The sequence below is a fragment of the Leptodactylus fuscus genome, chromosome 9, assembly GCF_031893055.1.
Source record: "Leptodactylus fuscus isolate aLepFus1 chromosome 9, aLepFus1.hap2, whole genome shotgun sequence".
NCBI classification, from domain to species: Eukaryota; Metazoa; Chordata; class Amphibia; order Anura; family Leptodactylidae; genus Leptodactylus; species Leptodactylus fuscus.
The window spans coordinates 28,268,444-28,289,216 of record NC_134273.1 but is presented as its reverse complement, the minus strand read 5'-3'; the positions used below and the strand labels follow the sequence as shown (position 1 = coordinate 28,289,216).

At 42.8% G+C, this 20,773-nt stretch overlaps 1 protein-coding gene across 2 annotated transcripts in view; it reads right to left on the bottom strand.

Moving 5' to 3' along the window:
- Positions 1-13,346: 13,346 nt before the first annotated feature.
- FAM107A (family with sequence similarity 107 member A) overlaps positions 13,347-20,773 on the bottom strand; it is an 82,922-nt gene continuing 75,495 nt past the window's right edge. For both annotated transcript variants that reach the window (XM_075287933.1, XM_075287934.1), the window contains 3 exons: positions 20,244-20,418; positions 16,024-16,180; positions 13,347-14,468 (listed from right to left, as the gene is read on the bottom strand). In XM_075287933.1, the coding sequence (XP_075144034.1) occupies positions 14,355-14,468; positions 16,024-16,180; positions 20,244-20,418 (446 nt within the window). In that variant the 3' untranslated portion in view covers positions 13,347-14,354. The remainder of the gene's footprint in view (positions 14,469-16,023; positions 16,181-20,243; positions 20,419-20,773) is intronic.

Here is a 20,773-nt window from a genome sequence, read left to right as displayed (position 1 = left end):
GGAAAACCAGGCCATAGCAAACACTCAGAGCCAGCACAAGCTTCATGTCTCTGAATACCGCCGCATCCGCTCTCGCTCCTTTTATATCTACTTGTATCCATACCTGACTACGCAGCGCCACTCACCCCGGGATTAGACGGTATTATGTTATCAATACGTCTCTTCGCATACAAGAGCCACTGTTGAAGGATGAGGGATGGGTTTCATAGACGGGGCTAGACGGGGCTTCATAGAAATCAGATTAAAGGATTCTCAGACATTCACTTAAGTAGATCATGAACTCTTGTGTTTCACTGGGATTGTTTTAGGGACTTTTAGGAAATTTACAATGTTATACTGATGACTTTGATATAGAAATTAAAAGGGTTGAACCATTACTGTACAGTACAATCCAAAAGTTTTAGGCAGGGGGTGGATAGATTATTGCACAGTAAGAATTTGTCAAAAATATGAAATATTAATAAGTTATTTTTTTAATTTAACAAAATGAAGAAAAATCTGAATCCCATCAATATTTGGTGTGACCTTTGCCCTTTGCTTTCTATCAATTCTTCTCGTTACATTGTCTCCTCGGCAAGGAGGTTGTTTCCACCACCTTGGAGAACTAAGCACAGATCTTCTGGGGATGTAGGCTTGTCCAATCCTTCTCTCTCTTCATGCAATCCCAGACAGACTGGATGATGTTGAGGTCAGGACCATATCTGTTTCACTTCCAGGACTCCTCCTCCAAAGGGCAAAGGTCACACCAAATATTAATGGGATTTACATCTTTTCTTCAACTTCATTTTAATTGACAAAAATTTACAATTTACCCTTCTATTTTTGGATGCTTTCTTACTTTGCTGCATTTTTTTCTTCCACATCTGCCTAAAACTTTTGCACAGTACTGTAGCTCATAGTTCAGCCTGGGCGTACCTAGGTAAGATGAATAAGGCCTGTCTCCATAGGCACCCTGATGAAGGGCACTCGCTGAATTATATGATTATTTTCTTTTAATTGGTCACTTACAGAGCTGAAGGAATAAGACAGGAGAAGGCTGATAGATGTTGTGACATGTGTACTGCAATTTCTTGCTTTATTCAAAGGATACGGGCAAATATTTCACACCAATTTACCCATGAGACAGATGATAAATGTTATAGTGCCAGACGGCATCAGACTAGGCTACTTTGGGACCACCAGAGGAAATAATTCCAAAGACCCACCCTCCATCAATATATGACACAATCATAAAGTTCAATAGGGTATTTGTAATGAACCCATAAGAAATAGACCCTAGTGGCAAGTGACTCCAAAAGCAGGTCCAAGTAAGGTTGGCATCTACTAGATTTGGAGGCCCTTTTTTTTTTTATATCAGAACATGGGCCCACTAGAGAACCAGCAGGCTCTCTGGTGAGCAAGTTCAACTCTAGTGTATAACCATCGCTGACCATTGAGACCCCCACTTATCACAATAACAGGGGTATCCCCAGGGGCGGATCCAGGGCCGGGCGAGCCGGGCAACCGCCCGGGGCCCCGCGCTTAGCGGGGCCCCGCGGCCCGGCCCTAACAAAATGGTCCCGGTCAGCTCGGTAGTCGGGCAAGTGCCGGGGCCCACAGAGCCTCTGGGGGCCCCCCGGCACTTGCCTGTCACGATTTCAGCTCATCGGCGTCCGTCCGCCGATGAGCTGGAATACATACGCGATTAAAGCAGGAGCTGTGACCTCAGCTCCTGCTTTAAAGCTCCGGCCCGGCTTGCGTGTGTAGGCGCGATGACGTCATCACATCACGCTTACACACGCAAGCCGGGCCGTAGCTAAGCAGGAGCTGAGGTCACAGCTCCTGCATCGCGTATGTGACTGGAGAGAGGAGCGTCGGGGGAACGATGGAAGGTGAGTGATGGAAGGTGAGTGTAAGTGTTTGTTTTGTATTAAATATTAAGGTGGAACATAATGAAGGGGGCCCATGAAACTGGGGGGGCAAATGAAGGGGAGGGGGGAACGGCATGACACTGGGGAAGATGAAGGGGGTGGGGAGAGAACGGCATGAAACTGGGGACAGAGATGGAGGGGGCCCAATGAAACTGGGGGGCAAATGAAGGGGAGGGGGGAACGGCATGACACTGGGGCAGATGGAGGGGGACATTAAACTGTGGGCAGATGAAGGGGGAGAACGTGATGAAACTGGGGACAGATGGAGGGGGGGACATGAAACTGGGGACAGAGGAAGGGTGTATATGAAACTGGGGGAGAGATGGAGGGGGGGCATATAATTTACGGGTGACTGTAGGAGGATTATACTGTGTGGGAGCACATGAAAAATGAATGAGAATGGGTGGAATCAACATAAAAGTGGGTGGAGCCAAATTTGCCGCGGCACGCAGAGCGGGCCGCACATTTTACCCCTCTTTCTACTCATTAAAAATTAGGAGGTATGGCGTTGGTGACGCCACACTCCTGCATGACGTCACTCGCTTCATCTGTGACGCACAGTGTCTCGACTCCCCCGCCTCCTTTACACTGAGGCTCTGTCGCCCAAGGGCCCATAAAAACCTGGAGCCGGCCCTGGGTCAGCATGTCCCGATTTCAACTACATAGGCGTTTAAAGCAGGAGGTGTCACAGCTCAGTTCCTGTTTTAACGCTGAGCTCCGGCATTTGTAGTCGCGATGTGATGATGTCACATCGCGCCTACAATATGTGTATGAGGGAGAGAGCTGCGGGGGAACGAGGGAAGGTGAGTGTGTGTGAGAACAGTATGACTTTGTTTTGTGTCACTACCATGTTAGTGTGTATACTCAACCACCACTACATTGGAACTCCTTAAGTCATTGTCTTGAGTTGCAAGGGGCGCTGAGATCTGCTGCCTTAGTACTAGGTGGTAGTCATACCAGCTAGTCAAAAATCAGTGGATCATTGTAAAAATATTTCTGTTTGCAATATAGATGTAAATCTGGTGCTAAATATACTGAAATAGAGGTAGGGGTGTAACTTGAGGGGGTGCAGTTGCACCGTCGCCCAGGAGCCTTAGGGGGCCCGTAAGCACTGGCATCAGTATTGAGATTGCAGCTTCCACCTGGCCCATAAGCCAAGGTGACCCACAGATTACCCTAACCATACTAAGGTTCATTAAACTCCTTAGCACCCCTAAACATCACTAGCAAGAATTCGCTGTAGGGTTAGGTAGGGGGCCACAGACAAAAGATTTCACCGGGGCCCACAAGACTGAGGTTACGCCATAGAAATTTTGTGATTCTCATCCTAAAAGGTGAAAAGGAATTCAATGAATGTTGATTGTCTCAGAGTCTATAAGGTTGTGTACCGAGGCGGCCATAGATATTCTATACTCTGCAATATTGAGCTGACATGGCAAAATCTGATTAACTGAAAACTAAGACTTAGCTCCTGTTCTGACTTGCAGAATTTAATTGAATATTCTCTTGCGGTGTAATTTCATAGGATATATGTTTACGGCAGCATCTAGAGAATATAGTAATTATGTCTCAGAAGGGCCTTTGTAGTCCCTGAGCTCGGCCTCGCTTTACCCTGTCGGTGATACCTGGACTTGTATGTCAATAATCCCAAGGATAAAAGAAAGGAACCTCAAAGAAGAAGGCCCAGTTTATAGAAGAAGGGTCAACAGACGAAGAATGGAAAAGACAGATTTGCAGAAATTGGGAGGGAATTGCATTTTATAAATATCTCTAAAGAATCTTCTTAAGATTTTTCCTACTGAAAACTTCAAAGGATAAACCTAAATCTCATCCCTATTTAATTTGCTGGTTGTGTACATTGCTGGAGGGATCTATACAGTAATACATATATAAAACATGGATAATCTATCAATATATATATGTATTTTTATCATACTCATAGGATCAGCCAGAACATTAGAACCACTGACAGGTAAGGCTGGATTCACATCTGCGTCAGACTCAACATTGAAGACTATCAAAGAGTCCACCGAAAATCGGCAGAGAAAAAAGTCCTGCTCGGAGACAGACGCCCGAAGGACTCCATTATAACCACCGCTGTTTTAGGATCCGGATTTCCATTGTTCGACGCCTGGATGTGTGCGTGTCACTTACTTGTGAAAGAGAAAATGTCATCTCTTCCTGAGCCTATGAGAAACCAAAATTTTCCACCCCTTGGCTGATAAAGTGTTAATAGTTGATGCCTCTGTTCTCGTGCCAGCTACTGTGTTCCCAGAAGGCAGTATCACTAGAATACACAAATAAAAAGAGCAGATCACACAAATAAGTTCTCTTTGATGCAAGAAGGAAAAAAACTTGCTCTAGCGCCACTTTTTGGAAGGTAGCTAACTTACAGATCAATGCCTGGTTTTGTTAGAAACCTAGTCATATTGACTGGGATTAAAGCCAAACCATACTATCTCCTCTAAAAGAGTGACAGACTCATCCACGGACAGCTTCGGGGGTTAATACAAAGCAGGTACTGGTTTGTGGCATTCATGGTCTGTCTCCTGACCCATGTCTATGACCTCTCACTTGGCCAAACCAGTACCGTGCTGTGCGTTGATGATGGACAATCACCCCTATATTGCTGTCTGTGGATGGCTGCCTCTCTCTTTCTTTTGGAAAGAAATGTTCTGGTTTGATTTTAATTTGAACCCTATGGTATAAAAAAAACAACAACTAGATATTGAATTATAGAGAACTCCCCAAAAGGTGGCGCTAGAGCAAGTTTCTTTTTACATCAAGGAAAACTTATTTGTATATTCCCAAAATTCCTAGTACAGCATGTATGGTCTGTAAGATGCTACACAATGCAAGGTGCCCTGCAAAAGCAATGTAAGGCTACGTTCACATTCACTGGAGTCTCTGTTGTAGTGTCCAGCTGCATGAAGGAATTTTCTGCAGTCTTAAAACAATGGACAGCCAATGGGCTTTGTCGGACTACGTGTGTCACCACTATTTAAGTGGTCCGCCTCTCCACTGTTCTGGTCTACTGATGGGGCAGAACAACACTAGTGTGAACTTAGCCTGTGGTGACACAGTACGGCTGAAACATTGCTTATAGATGGAATAAACTTCATCAGCTTTGCTTGAATCCATATCTATCTATCTATCTATCTCTCATATCTATCTATCTCTCATATCTATCTATCTATCTATCTATCTATCTCTTATATTTATCTCTCATATCTATCTATCTATCTATCCATCCATCCATCCATCCATCCATCCATCCATCCATCCATCCATCCATCTATCCATCCATCTATCCATCTATCCATCCATCCATCCATCCATCCATCCATCCATCCATCCATCTATCTATCTATCTATCTATCTATCTATCTATCTATCTATCTATCTATCTATCTATCTTTGCATTGCTTACGGTGAAATTCTCAGCAAGTTATTCCACATTTTGCCTTGGACTCATCTCTGAATTAATAAATAAAACAACAGACTTCCGTTCTCTTGTGATCATTAGATTTTTATTACAGACATGAGAAGGATTTCCGGTAACGTCACAGTTAAAGCAGAAAACGCTCAATAAAAAATATAATATATACAACATTCATATTACCTGCCTTAACAAACCTCCTGAATAATTTACTGTGCTTCAAATATCATCCTGGGGGCTCAATGCCCATGAGCCGCGGGCAAAGTATTCTGCCACTTACATAGGAAGGCAGCCATTTTGTGGGTGGAGTCACCTTCCTTCCGCAATAAAATCCCGCACATTGGCGCACAGCCTCGGATACATCAACACGTATGAAGAAGAGTTGTCCAGCTCACAAAATGGCTGCAGATACTTGCGAATAGGCGGCATAAAAAGCCGTCTATACATAATAAGGAGTGACAAACTGACAAAAATATCCAATCCAAAAATTACTTTGTGCCAGAAAAAAAATTATAATAGTATAAGGGGCAGTTTTAGGGCGACACCAGGTGGACGTTTGTGATATTACTTTTAAATCTGCCCAAAAATTTAATTTTTTTATTTTTTGTTTAAACTAAGCTTCATAGTCATGTTTTGTAGTCAACAATGCACTAAGTGAAGGGGCATTAGCATCATGCGTCTGGTAGCAACCAATCACAGCACAGCTTTTATTTCATATAGTGCTCTTTAAAAATGAAATCTGTGCTGTGATTGGTTACTTGTCCAATTTATGTGCAAAAAAAATAAATGCTGTGTGAATTTTCCCTAAGGCGTCATGCATACAACCCTAGTATTTATCCGGGTCCGTACACACAGCCGTAGTGAAGGTCCATTACCTGTCTGTATTTGTAGCTTGGTCCATTCATGTACGGCTAAGGCTAGATTCACATTTGCGTTGGAGTTTCTGCTGCAGATTCCACAATAAAATCAGCAAAAAGAAAAGTCTTGCAATGAGGACCTTTTTCTCTGTCAATATCAGTAAAAAATCATCAGAATTCCAAACTGGTGTACCCGATTATAATCTATGGGGTGCATGGGTGTCTGCAGGTAACCATTTTTTAAGCGGACGGGGTCTCCGTCTTTCAGGTCCTCATACAGACCCAAACAATGGAATCTGAACGCTAGTGTGAACCTAGAGTCAGTGAAAACCAATTCATATGTCATCCGTGCCTGAGTGTTGTCCAGTATTAGAAAAAAATCCTTGCTTTCTTCCAGAAACAGCGCCACACCTGTATATTGGTTGTGTCTGGTACTGCAGCTCGGCTACATGCCTATGAAGCCATGGACAGGTGGGCACTGTTTTTGGATCCAGTTAGCCATATTTTTATAGTCATGCAGTCTTCCCATCTTCAGTATGGAAATTGTTTGAGACCCGTTGCCAGGTTGAAAACCAGCCAGGCCGCAGGTTTAGTACCCAACAACTTTGGCTGCTTTTTATGGTTCAATTTTTTCCAATGGTGAGTCCGCTGCAGGTATCATTTGGCCTTAGCCTAAAGGAGTTGTATGGAATTGGGAAACACAGGTGATTTTGTTGCCCTAACCCATCGGTAGTACTGCCACTCAACATCATTCAATGGAGCAAAACTGCAATACCAAACATGACCTACAGTATGGACAAAAGTGGCGCTGTTTCTAGAAAAAAAAGCAGCTTCTTTTTTAATCTCACACAACCCTTTTAAAGTGTTATTTCTATACTTAATAAAGTGCTAAAATTTAACTCTGTTATGGTGGTATGAAAATATATTTTCATAAAAATATAAAAAACTCCCACTGAATTACTTTGCGTTATAGCCCAATCTGTCATCCACACCAACCCTTTAGAGACATAAATTTCTGTAATATTTCTAATAAACTCAATTCTCTCGAAATATTTTCAGTAGTCTTGTGAAAGGCAAACCTAGGTGAAATGACATGAAAATACAATGTTGCCAAAAAAAAGCGCTGATTTTAAGGAGGCGAGCCCTTAAAGACGACCTGTCGGCTCTCCTAGCATGTTTGGTTTAGCTTACTTGTATTCTAAATGATATAATTCTGCATCATCTTTCTGTAGATCATTGTGTTGGGCCATTCCTCTGTTATTCCTCCTGGAAACGTATGCATGAACTAACAACTTTGTATTACCATTTGCTTTTTCAATAAAGTATCACTGCACAGCACTGATGAAGTGTCAGATTCTGCCGAGACACCCCTCCTAACAAGGGAAATGGTAACATCCAGTTGTCTATTTATTGATACATTTTCAGGAAGAGTAACAGAGGGACGGCTCAATGTAAATTTCTAATAAAAGATGATTCAGTTTTGCTATTTTATGTAGAATGTATATACTAAGTATACAATTTAAGAATCATGACAGGTCCGCTTTACTGTAAACATACTGAAGTACTTAAAGTGTACATATACTTTCATTTATTTTCCATAAATCCATAGTGCAGGCGAAGATAACAAACTTTGTAATATACTTTATTAAAGGAAAGTGCCCAATTCTTTACTTATTTGTTTCTTCTGCTACTGATCAAATCTGTACAATAGAAGTCTATGGAAAGGGGAGGAACAGAAGACTATGCATATAGAGACACACAGACACAGCTGGATTATCAGGAATCTCTATCCAGCCTTCTCCTGACTCATTGAATGCTGGAGACGGCCTCATATCTGTCTCTCTCCCCTCTCCATAGACTGCGTTATAAACTAACCTGCTTGTGTACAGAGTATGGACCAAAAGCACTCAGATAAGAAGCTGGGAATAACACTTAAAGACACAGGCACTTTTCTTTAGTACATTGTAACACCTGAACTATGTTTGGGAAAAGAAGTAAAACTATATGACCTATATATCTATACACAATTGAAAGGCATATAAGGTACCTGAACATACATCATAGTAGTCACGGGTTTTTTCTTTACAGCAGTGTGAAGAATGCCCTAAGATGTATAACTGTATATATATATGATATAATTATGATATATAGCGTTATATTATTGAGAGGGTTAATAATCCAGCAATTTATATTACATTACTTACTACTATGTTTTACCTACTGTGGGAACACTGGCTACAAAAGGGTTAACTAAGTGACTCTATATAAAAAAAAATTAAAGTAATGCGATATAATATAATATAATGAAATACTGATGGATTATATCAACCATGACGGGTTAATCTGAAATCTTTAGGATCTATGATAATAATAGTAATTGGCAGTAACTGTACCGGACGTAATGTAATATACAGATCAACCAACAGGTGGTATACACAGGTAGCAGAGGTAACCTGAACTTGCGTAATGGGTTAATCTGCTACAGCGAGATATCTTATCACGGAAGACAAGAAAAACCCTAGAAAAAGCCATTGAAAAATATATTTTTAAAGACTTTTCGCTGGTTTTTGCCGTCTTCTTTATTAAAATATTACGCTGCAGCAGGTTAACCAATTGCACAAGCTCGGGTTTACTCTGCTACCTCTGTATACTGTACTAAGAACACCAAATTTTTGATACGTCACAGTGACCCCCACCCATTGTACAAGCGCAGGCAGTTTACGCAAAAAAGGGATTCAATGAAAATCGGAAGGTGGTGTATCATGTGACAAACGAAAATAACAAAAGGCGCCATACAGAATATTCATGGTGTGACATAATATAAAGAGCGGAGTTTCCCTTTATTTACCTTTTTGTGTTTTAATCCAAATCAAAAATATCCAATAGTAGATCTACCGGTATATCTATGGTCGGAGTCATGTTTTATTCTGATGCTGAGCTACAAGTTTTCATAGGTAAGTAAAATAAATTGCCCTTTTCTAAACAAACACAGCCCAAAACCCTGTGTTTCCGCGGTTGGCCTCAGCCTTAGGGCCCCTTCACACGGCGTAAGCGCTCGTCTCATTCCGAGCCGTACACGCGAGCGCTTCTAAACACTTCCCATTCACTTCAATGGGAGCGCGCGTAAAGCCAGCTTTACGAGCACTCCCATTGAAGTGAATGGGAAGTGTCTAGAAGCGCTCGCGTGTACGGCTCAGAATGAGACGAGCGCTTACGCCGTGTGAAGGGGCCCTTAAAGAGGTTGTCCAGGATAAATCATTATTTTTACATTAAGCCAGGGGAGGTGGAAAACAAAAAAGTTTTCTGCAAGGAATCCACATGACCCAACTCATGTACCCTTGGCCTTAAGTGTTTTCTAAAGCAAAGACCACATTAATAAATCCTCCATGTTTAGACTATGCACTGACCTTAAAAAGGTGGTCCAGAACTTCACTACTGAGAACCTGAATCCCTGCACCCCCACAGATCAGCTGTTCGAAGTGCCAGTGGTTTTGAGTGCCGCTTACACTTCATAGGGTAATTGTCACATTCTGGCTCGGTCCCATTTAAAGGGGCTCTATCATTAGATTTTCAGGTTTTGAGATAAAGATATGCCTGAATAGCATTCAGGTGCTGGTAATCGTTTTTAAAAAGACCCCCCTTTTTTGTTAATTACTGTTGAAATGGATATGAAAATCAGTCCCTCCGTCCACGGTGAGCGTTCCGTGCACCCCCAGTGTCATACCTTATGGACGCTCACCGCTCTTGCTTGTGCTGCATAACTCCTCCTCCTTCTTAGTCACCGCCTCCATCGTCTGTCTGCATTGAAATCTCGCAGGAGCGCAGTAGCGCTCCCTCCAGAGCACTACTGCGCTTGCTCCAGCGCCATTTTCCTTTAGACAACATTGCGAGTGTGCTGCGCATGCGCATTACGCTCGCATAGTTCTCAGGGGAACTCAGTAGCTCAGTTTTAAAGGCTATTCAGGCATATCTTTATCTCATGCCTGAAAATCTAATGATAGAGCCCCTTTAAGTGAATTAGGCTGAACTGAACTGAGGTGGCAGTGCTAGTCTGTTTATACAGTCGATTGGTCGTGATTCCAGGCATTAGACACCCCACCGATCAGATATCAGGATAGGCCATCAATATCATAATCTTGGACAGCCCCTTTATTGACAGACACATACCTGGTATTAGTAATTTTATATTCCTACTGAATGGAAGTATTTTCTGGAAGGAAGACGGTCCATTTAAAGGGCGACTATTGTATATATGTTGTCTCCATAAATCAATAGTACAAGCGAAGATAATATACTTTGTAATATACTTTATTACAGAAAAATGCCTCTTTCTCCATTTGTCAGACTCCTCTCCCGCACTGCGCATTCACTCTGAACATACTAATGAAATCCATACACAATCATCTGCTCCCTGAGAGGTCAGGGAGATGGAAGGAGGAGGAGGGAACAGCTGGAGAATGAGAGGCAGATACATGCAGAGGATTTACCACTGAACCTACAGTCTTACTCCAGGGCCGCATCACAGCAACACTGCTCAGTACTGCTGTGCAATGTGCTCCATGCTGCTGCCTTTAAGACTGAGCTACAGAGAGACATGGGGAGCAGGATCTCCTCTTCTCTGTGTAAGGGTAACCTCATAGCAGCTAGTCTCTGCACACTCTGGTGTTGAGCTCAGGGACCACAAACAATCACAGACGGAGCCCACAGGAATGGAAGCAATGACAAAAAGTGGGGGATGGAAGTCATAGAATGGCCAGATACATGTACACACACGACAGCTTATTCTGAAAAGTCACCTGAAACAATAGGTAAGGTATAACAATGTTAAAAAGGCCCTGTCAACGAGTCTGGAACGCCCAATGCCATCATATGATAGGCGCCGTCACCCTAAGCATCTGTTCAGCCATTCTAAAGTTATAAGCCCTTTTAGTGTTGGTGCAGATTTCAGTATACTAGCCAAATGGGCAGGAACACTTTTGTTACAATGTCTGTATGTCAGTGTTGCCCTCCCAGTTGGCTAGTAGGCCCTATTTTACATCAACACTAAAAGGGCTTATATCTGTGGAATGGCTGAGCAGATTTGGATAATAAAAACACAGGGTGATAGCACGTATCGGATAAAGTCAATGGGCATTTCAGACCTGATCACTGGTCCCTTTTAAACTTCCCTTTAAGATCCATATGTAATCACAACATTTTAATGAAACCGCTCTTTCCTTCCAACCTGCTTTAGAATATTCATGTTTTCTAAGTCTGCACAGTATATCAGGTTAGAGAAGCAGTTTGTGCTCCAGAGCTGCTCTTCCTACCATAATTATGTATATAGTGGTCACCTAGCCATTCATTTACTTCTATGTATACATGGCCACTTCTCACTTCTCCACCATTCCACATGTCTATCATTGATATGTAACTAGAGATGAACGAACACTGTTCGGATCAGCCGATCTGAACAGCACGCTCCCATAGAAATGAATGGAAGCACCTGTGACGCTGACTTTGCCGGCGGCCGGCCGGCGTCACAAGTGCTTCCATTCATTTCTATGGGAGCGTGCTGTTCGGATCGGCTGATCCGAACAGTGTTCGCTCATCTCTATATGTAACACATGTTGTCTGACTCCTGACCCCTTAAAGTACCCCTACTCTTATCACCGATACCACTACTCCTATCAGCCCCGGTGTGATAACTCCCATTAAATCATAGTTATGATGATGTCCTGTATAAGTATGTGGTATAAAGATCTGTCGATAAAACTAGAACAATCCTAGAATTACATAAAGTGCAACATGTTATATCTTTATACGTCATGTGGGCAAAAATGAGATTGAGAAGAGATTGGAAAGGTCCAATTTAGGATTAAAAAAATACTTTGTGCTGTATTCAATATAATGTATGCAAATATTATACATCTATGGATAGATTCTGATTAGAAGACTATATAGAAAAATAACCGGCATCGCAGCGATACCAAAATAAATATACGCTCTACCAAATTGCACAGCAGGAAGTGATAGTGTGAATGGGCCACGGTCTTAAAGGGGAAGGATCAGTCAAAAAATCTATATCTATGTCTTATACGACATGCATGTAAACAGAGGACTGAGGCTCATCATTGGAAATAGGAGTCGGCAGGAGCTCGGTTTGTATATTCATTTGGATAACCCTTATAATATGGGGGTTTAGGTTCCCCCCCAGCAAGTGGATGATTTTGCCAGGGGGCATTGGGTCAGCCCTTAAAATGTGAGACACTTATGGCATATACAGAGGAAATCCCATAACACTGGGGCTACACAAAGACTTCACTAGGACTTTGTGGAATCAAGTCTACGAGTTCCTGACCTGCGACAATTTTAGAGGAATCGCAGACATTTTGCGCGAGGAATCAGGTGTATAAGATTTTCTGTGACTGTCATGCTATGTTGTGTCGCAACGTGACCTCATTAACAATCATTAGATGGGATGTCAGAAAGCAACACTGCGATATTCGTGTCACGTGCTTAATGTCGCCTTGTAGCTCTAGACTAAATGTCTTATAGATGGGGTTCCCGCTTCGGTCTCTCCATTTACTCCTATGGGTGTTCCAAAAACAAGGGCCTGTTCACATGTCAATGATGAGGAATTGGAGGTGTCCCTCTGCTTCAGATACCTCTGTATTTTCCGTCCCCTTCTTCCATGGCTTTACTCTCTGACTAGTTTCAGATACAATGGGGCTCATCAGCTTAGCACTCACACTGTGGCATCTGTGACCAAGACAGGAAGGACGAACAGGCCGCTTATTTTTTCTGAATCAGGATGAAATTTGGAGCCAATTTTGAGGCAGGATCAAAATCTGTTCCAGATTGATCTGTGTGAACATAACCTAAGTGGTGTTGACTGTTTTCAGAACTCCCATAGAGGTGAGGCCCTATTCACATCTGTGTTTGGGTTTCGTTTCTCTCCGCATGTTTTGTGCAGAAACCACACGGACCCCATTATAGTCTACGGGGTCTGTGGGTTTCGTAAGGTAACCGCTTTTTTCTGTGTATAGGTTCCAAGTGGATTCTCCAAACGGAAACCCGAATGCAGATGTGAATAGGGCCTGAATGGAGAGAGCTGGGCATGAATCTGTTCGCATTGGCCATGAGAAGAGGGCTGAAGACTTGTTCAGAAGATAAGTGCATGCCCACATCTATAAGACATTTATGGTATTTCCTACAGATATGCCGTAGATGTCAGAGATAGAAAACCCCTTTAATAGGGCATATTGATAGTATTTGTCCTGTTAACATGCAATGATCCTTTCCCTTTAATGAGATCTAGTAATTTTACATCATTAAGGCTTGGTTAAATACTGGCTTTGCTTATGCCTGAGATTTCTTCCCCTATACATTCAGAATTAAATGTAACAACTTCACCATCATTGACACTAATGTCAAATCTGCATAATATTAAGAAACCTTATCAGACAACCACACTGCTCCCTCTAGTGGTGAGAGGAGAAAATAGCAACTCACATTCTTCTACTGCTCACCAGCAAAGGAGTGCAGCAACGCGCTCGGATCCCGTGGTTGCTTTATGCAGGTAATACTGCATTGTAGTCATATGGAAATAGGAATGTAATACTGCCCAGACCATGGGCTGGTAACACAATAGCGTAGGCGTCCTGGCTGGTCATGTGACACCTTATGTGGCAGTTACGATGACTGTGCAACACGCAGAGAACATATCTTGGAATTTGACATGCAAAACATGTATGCGTTACACACAGCCTAACAAGCCATACGCTTCCATAGGCCCCTGTGGGGTCACCGAACAGACACGTACACATTAGATAGGTTATCTAATGACAACCTGACGTTTCTTGACCGCCATATGGAAAGCGTGGGCAACACAGCAGCTCAGCCACAAATCTCCACAGCCACGTGCAGTTGTATGAGGACACTTCCGTCGGTGTTAGGGCTAAGCATCATGTACTAAATGCTGTGGCGGCTAAATACAGGGTGTTACATCGCTTCTGAGAACACAATCTCACGGTATATACTGCTGTCAGGATAAGGGATAGTTCCTCGCACAGACAATCTGCAATGTCAGTCAAGTACAAAGATGTCCCCGGTGACATCACAAATCCAGCTCGACACAGAACTTCGTTCCTGGTTGGCAATTTTTTTTTACACCACTCTCTCATCGCAGGCTATTGTTGCCGTTCTTCTGAGATTTTCCTTCACTTTTATGAATTCTGGAGCATGAACTTCATCTTTAGGCTCCTGCTCTTCTTTCTCGAGCTACAAAAGGAAAAGTGAAAATGTATCATCAGTGATATATCTATATGTAACTATGTAACGTGGAACGTAAGAACATTACTGCATTAAAGGGATAGTCCTACCAGTCAGTGCTGTGGCCCAGATTTACTATTGTGGTTACAACTAGACATGGAACATCTTTAACACATTCTGACCTATCTAGTTTGGGCTACAATTTTTAAACAAACATGGATTAAAGGGGTTGTCCAAGATCAAGACTTCTTTTTTTTAAAATGTAGATTGTGAGCCCCATATAGAGCTCACAATCTACATTTACCCCTATCAGTATGTCTGTGGAGTATGGGAGGTGATCCACACAAACACGGGGAGAACATACAAACACCTTGCAAATGTTGCCCTTAGCAGGATTCAAACCCAGGACTCCAGCAAGACTACAGTGCTACTCACTGAGCCACCGTGTTGCCCTAACCAAGACTTCTTGAGCTGCTTACAGCAATTGATTAGTCTTGTTAAGGGTAGCATTTTTTCAATATGGAGTCAGAATGTATGATTTCTTTTCACTGCCCCATGGTAAAATTATTATCTAACTATCTGCAAGGAAAACACTGGGGATTATATTCATGGATGCCAGAGGGGGAAGAAGACTGACTGGTAACATACTGGGGATGGCATTTATAACTGCTAGAGGGGGAAGGAGACTGACTGGTAACATACTGGGGATGGCATTTATAACTGCCAGAGGGGGAAGGAGACTAAGTGGGAATTTACTAGGATCTGATAACTGCCAGAGGGAAAAGAAGGTATATTAATTGCCAGGGCCTCTGGCTGACAACCTTGTTTAAAGGGAACTTGCTGTGTTTTCCTTGCAACCAGTCTGTCTCAGACGACAGATGTTTAGTTTATAGCTGGGTTGGCACCGAACTACCAAAATAGAAGGGGTAAAGCCGAGAAGCAGCAGGAAAGTCACGAAGGAGAATCAGGTGACCACTGCAAAGAAATCTTCTACAGAAAAGTAGAAGTCTTAGTGTATTCTATGGCCTAGTGGACAACGTCAGAATTGCAGGATTTTCAGATACTTTTTTAAAATCTAGATAAGAACATGGAAACATTTTTAAAACCTCAGCAAAAATTTATCATAAAAGTTGATGCCAAAAAATAGGTAATTGTTTGGCAACACATTCCCTTTATAGAGGTTTACTAGGATTATAATACTGATGGTCATTAAGATATGCCATCATTGTCTGATAGTTGGGGATTCCCACTTCAGGGCCCCCCACCAATATGGGGGACTGCGGAGCTACTGCATACTTCATTATGTCTAAAGGAACAACAGCTTGGCCATATGAGCGACTGTGACTGGGGCTGCAGGTTGTCTTACTCAACCTTCAGTACTCGCCCCTTCATTGGGTCATGCGTGGGGGTCCTGGGTAGTTGGACCCTACCAATGAAGATTTGAAGGCCTATTCTATGACTAGGGCAAAAAGGTAACACCCCTGCAGAATTTCTCTAATACTTCTGGCATTATCCGCACACCTTTAAAGCAAAGATGTGAAGTACATGACTTTACGCTTGTTACCTGCTCGAGCCGCTGCTGTCTCTTTAACAATTCCTGTTCAAACGGCGACTGCATCTTCTTGTTCTCCTCCTCCTGTCTCTTCTGTTGTATGATCTTGTCTCTTCTCCGATTCTCCAACACTCTCTGGAGCTCCGGCTTCTTGTCAATGCTCAAACCTCTGCAAGAACCAGACATGGTTAACATTCAACCCACAGCAATGGCAGGCTACCATAATATACAAGGGTAATAAATAAGAGATACCAAAATGCGACAAAACAAAAGACCCTGGTTAGAAATGCAATTCTCTGAAACGAAGATGTATTTGTTCCCGTGAATCACTTCTATAGATACCATACACGCCTCTACCACTAGAGGGCACAGCAGCACCACTGAGATAAGAGTGACATCAGATTGTAGCGGAGGTATACACAATATGTCACACATCTGAGTATTACCACTTGACGGTGTTATTTATGGTGGTATAATATCTCAGTCTATGCCCCCTTGCACACAACCGTATGAATTGATCAGTTTTCTATATGGGTTTTTCCTGGATGGCCCACACACATGACCGTGAATTACAAGGTCCTGTGTGTGGGCCGACAATGCAGGCCGTAAAATATGGAACAGGTCCTTTTCTTGTGCGATTTTGCAGCTCCTTTTCATTGAATTCATCCACATGTCCCCCCCCCCCTGTTCATACACCACAGACAGTTAGCTTAAGGCCGCGTTTCCACCACATTATTTTTATATCATTTTTTGCTTATCTGTTGATTCATTTGCATCAGTTTTCAGATTTTTTTTGTAATACGCATCAGTTTTTCATTGCATTCAGCAAAAAAACAGATTCCCTGTTTGATAAAAATCATGGTGTGAACGTGCCCTTAATAAAACCAGGAAATTACAACAAATATTGTTTCCTGCAGTTGAATATGATTGGTCAGAACTATATACTGACCCATTGGCCTTATTCACATGACATTTTTCACCAACCTGACGTCCATGAAAAAAGGTTGTGTCGGAAGGGACTTATTCACATGGCAGCGACTAACAGGTGTCCGACTGACATCAGAAAAACCTGAGAGTATGTATGGGTCTATTCACACAGTTCTATCGATGTCCGTTTTGAGTGATAAAGATGGATCATGTCAGTTTTGGGGGGTTTTTTGGCCATTAAAAACGGTCCACTGAAAAACCTGTACATGTGAATAGACACATTATGATCAATGTGTTTTCAAAGCAGCCATTTTTACTGTGGTGTGAGTAAGGCCTAACCCCTAACAATGAGACACTGTCTATGACCATGGACATAGTTACATAGTAGATGAGGTTGGATGAAGACATCAGTCCATCATGTCCAACCTATAACCCCACAGTCCCCTACAGTGTTGATCCAGGGGAAGGCAAAAAAATCCCATGAGGCTCATGCCAATTGCACCCTTACAGGGAAAAAATTCCTTCCCTACTCCAAGGGATCAGATATATACAGTAATATAATATAATACAGGGGTTCTCAAACTTTTCAAACAGGGGGCCAGTTCACTGTCCCTCAAACCAGTGGAGGGCCAAAATATAGTTTAAAAAAAAAAAAAAAGATTATATGCTCCACAGTAGCGCCCCCCACAGTATTATACGCTCCACAGCAGCCCCCCCCAGTATAATATGCTCCACAGTATGCCCCCCCCAGTATTACCTACTCCCTTAGTACGCCCCCCCACAGTATTATCTACTCCTCAGTACGCCCCCCACACAGTATTATCTGTGCCTCAGTACCATCCCACTATATTATATGCTCCTCAGTACACCCCCCACCCCACTGTATTATATACTCCTCAATACCCCCCCCACTGTATTATCTACTCCTCAGTACGCCTCCACCCCACTGTATTATATACTCCTCAGTACACCCCCACTATATTATATGCTCCTCAGTACCGCCCCACTATATTATATGCTCCTCAGTACGCCCCCCACCCCACTGTATTATCTACTCCTCAGTACGCCTCCACCCCACTGTATTATCTACTCCTCAGTACACCCCCACCCCACTATATTATATGCTCCTCAGTACGCCCCCCACCCCACTGTATTATATACTCCTCAGTACACCCCCACCCCACTGTATTATATACTCATCAGTACACCCCCACCCCACTATATTATATGCTCCTCAGTACGCCCCCCCACTGTATTATATACTCCTCAGTACACCCCCCACCCCACTGTATTATATGCTCCTCAGTACACCTTCCACCCCACTGTATTATATGCTCCTCAGTACCCCCCCACTGTATTATATGCTCCTCAGTACCCCCCCACTGTATTATATGCTCCTCAGTACAACACACACGCACACTCTACCATACTTACCCATGAAGAGCCGCCGCGAGTCCTCCTCCTCTAGGCTGCACACGCAAAGACGTCATCACGCCTGCGTTGGGGCAGAGGTCAATCTCTGCAGTCAGTGTAGTCCGCGGTTGCCCGGCCTACACTGATAGCTTTTGGTTGTATGTGCATTTCCACATACAACTGTAAGCAGCGATCCGCTCACTATCGGGGAATCAGATTCCCCGTTAGTGAGCGATCCAAGCGACAGTGCGCGGGACACATGCGGCGGGCCGGATAAATGTCCTCGGCGGGCCGCATGTGGCCCGCGGGCCGTAGTTTGAGGACCCCTGATATAATATAAAGCACTGAAATAGATAATGAATTCATGAAATAAATATAAATATTCCTTTAGTTAAATTTTTTATATTATTATCATTCTTTATACGGCTCCATCATACTCGGAGAATTTGTATATAGGGAATAAAAATTCAATACAGATGCAAAAGTAAGGAACAAACAGCAGGTAATACTATAGCAAACAATGACATAAAAGGAGATATAAAGCAGCTCCTTAGACATGACCCATTACCATTGCCTGCCTACTATTGAACGCTTTACTGCATGTCTCTGTTCAGACCACGCTGCATTCCTTTGGCAGTGTGAACGGGCTGTAATGAATACTATATGAGGTCTGAGCCGCGTCTCTCCGCTGCTGTTAAATGTGAGTATAAAGGTTACTTGTCGGACAGGATTCCCTGGTGACCTTGTCGTCAGACTTCTTACCTGATGTGTAAATGGAGAGTGATACTGAGCCGACAGCCGCTCTTCTGGGACAGAACATACTCTAAAATGGTGTACTCAAGGGCAAATCCAAGACGAGAAATTGTGTGTTGTTATAAGAAAGCCCTCGATCGCTGCTCTAGAACGGCAGATTTTCTGGTTTTTGGATATATTTTTATATAGTTCTGATAAATCCATCGCTGGATTCTTGGCCCCTCTGAAATAATAATTTTCAATATCTCATCTTTATCTCCACTTGGAGTATGAGTACCTTCCAAGAGACTATACTTAGACACTGCTACTCATCACCTTAAAGCGATCCTGTCATTGGATACCCTTTTTTTCTCACTAACACGTAGGAATAGCCTTAAGAAAGGCTATTCATCTCCTACCTTTAGATGTCTTCTCCGCGCTGCCATTCGGTAGAAATCCAGGTTTTCTTCGGTAAGCTGGTGTAAACAGCCATTTTCTTGTGGCCGTGGGACATGCACAGTCGGCTCTGCCTGAGGCCTGATGGCAGAGCCGACTGCGCATGCCTAGAAGATTGAAGCCCAGGACGGAAGAAGACACAGAGAGGCTGTTCCAGGTGGAGATTTCTCTTGCAGTGTTGGGGACACCCCAGTGCTGTTTGAGCGCTGAGGACCGCCCCCAGTGCTGCGAGAGAACTCATTTGCATACTGAAGAAAACACAGATTTCTACCGAACGGCGGCGTAGAGAAGACATCTAAAGGTAGGAGAAGAATAGACTTTCTTAAGGCTATTCCTACGTGTTAGTCAGAAAAATAAGGTATCCAATGATAGGATCCCTATAAAAAGTCTGGTGAAGGCCCCTTTATGATGGGGGCCCTGGGGTATTTGCCTATTTTGCCCAGTTTTCTACAATGTGTCAATGCAGTTCAATATAACAGTTTGGGGTCCGGGCCATCTCGGTTGTCTAGTACCTCATGTAATCAATATTTTGTAGGATGGAGATCGCAGCAGTCTTATCAGAACTGACATTTAAAAGGTTTTTTTTTTTTATTAATATAAAACTTATTAAAAAATGTTTAATATAAAAACTTGGTTTTACAAATAGGTCATATTCTGGTGCCATATTCCCTTTAAGTGAAAAGTTTGTCAAATGCAAAATGTACCTCCGATGGTTCATGAGCAGTTCACGATGGAGCTCCTGGTGACTTCTAGATGCTTTTACAGGATTCAGGAGTTTCTTGGGCTTGATAAGTTCGGTGTTTGATTCCAGGTAGTCGGGATGTGCCAGAATACTTCCTATATCCGGAGGCTCCCTTTGTATTTCAGAGTACATGGAAGCTGCAGGAAAATCACACAACAATATGTATATTAAACTAAAATAAATATAAACTAAAAATAATAAATATAACCTAAAATATTGCCTACTAAACCAATTCAGTGTACTAATCTTCACACTCAGGTTTGAGCAACTCTATGGCGGGTACATGTGGCGCCGACTGGTTTTACCCTTTATGCAGGGTTTCCTCCAAGAGGCTTACAGTAGGTTCACACTAGCATTGCAATGGAGAGGCAGATCACTAAAGCAGCGGTCACACGTAGAGCCTCTCAGACCCCATTGACTATAATGGGATCAATCGGTTGTCCATTGTTTCGAAACTAAAACTGATGGACAAGGAAGTCCTCTGTGCAGACT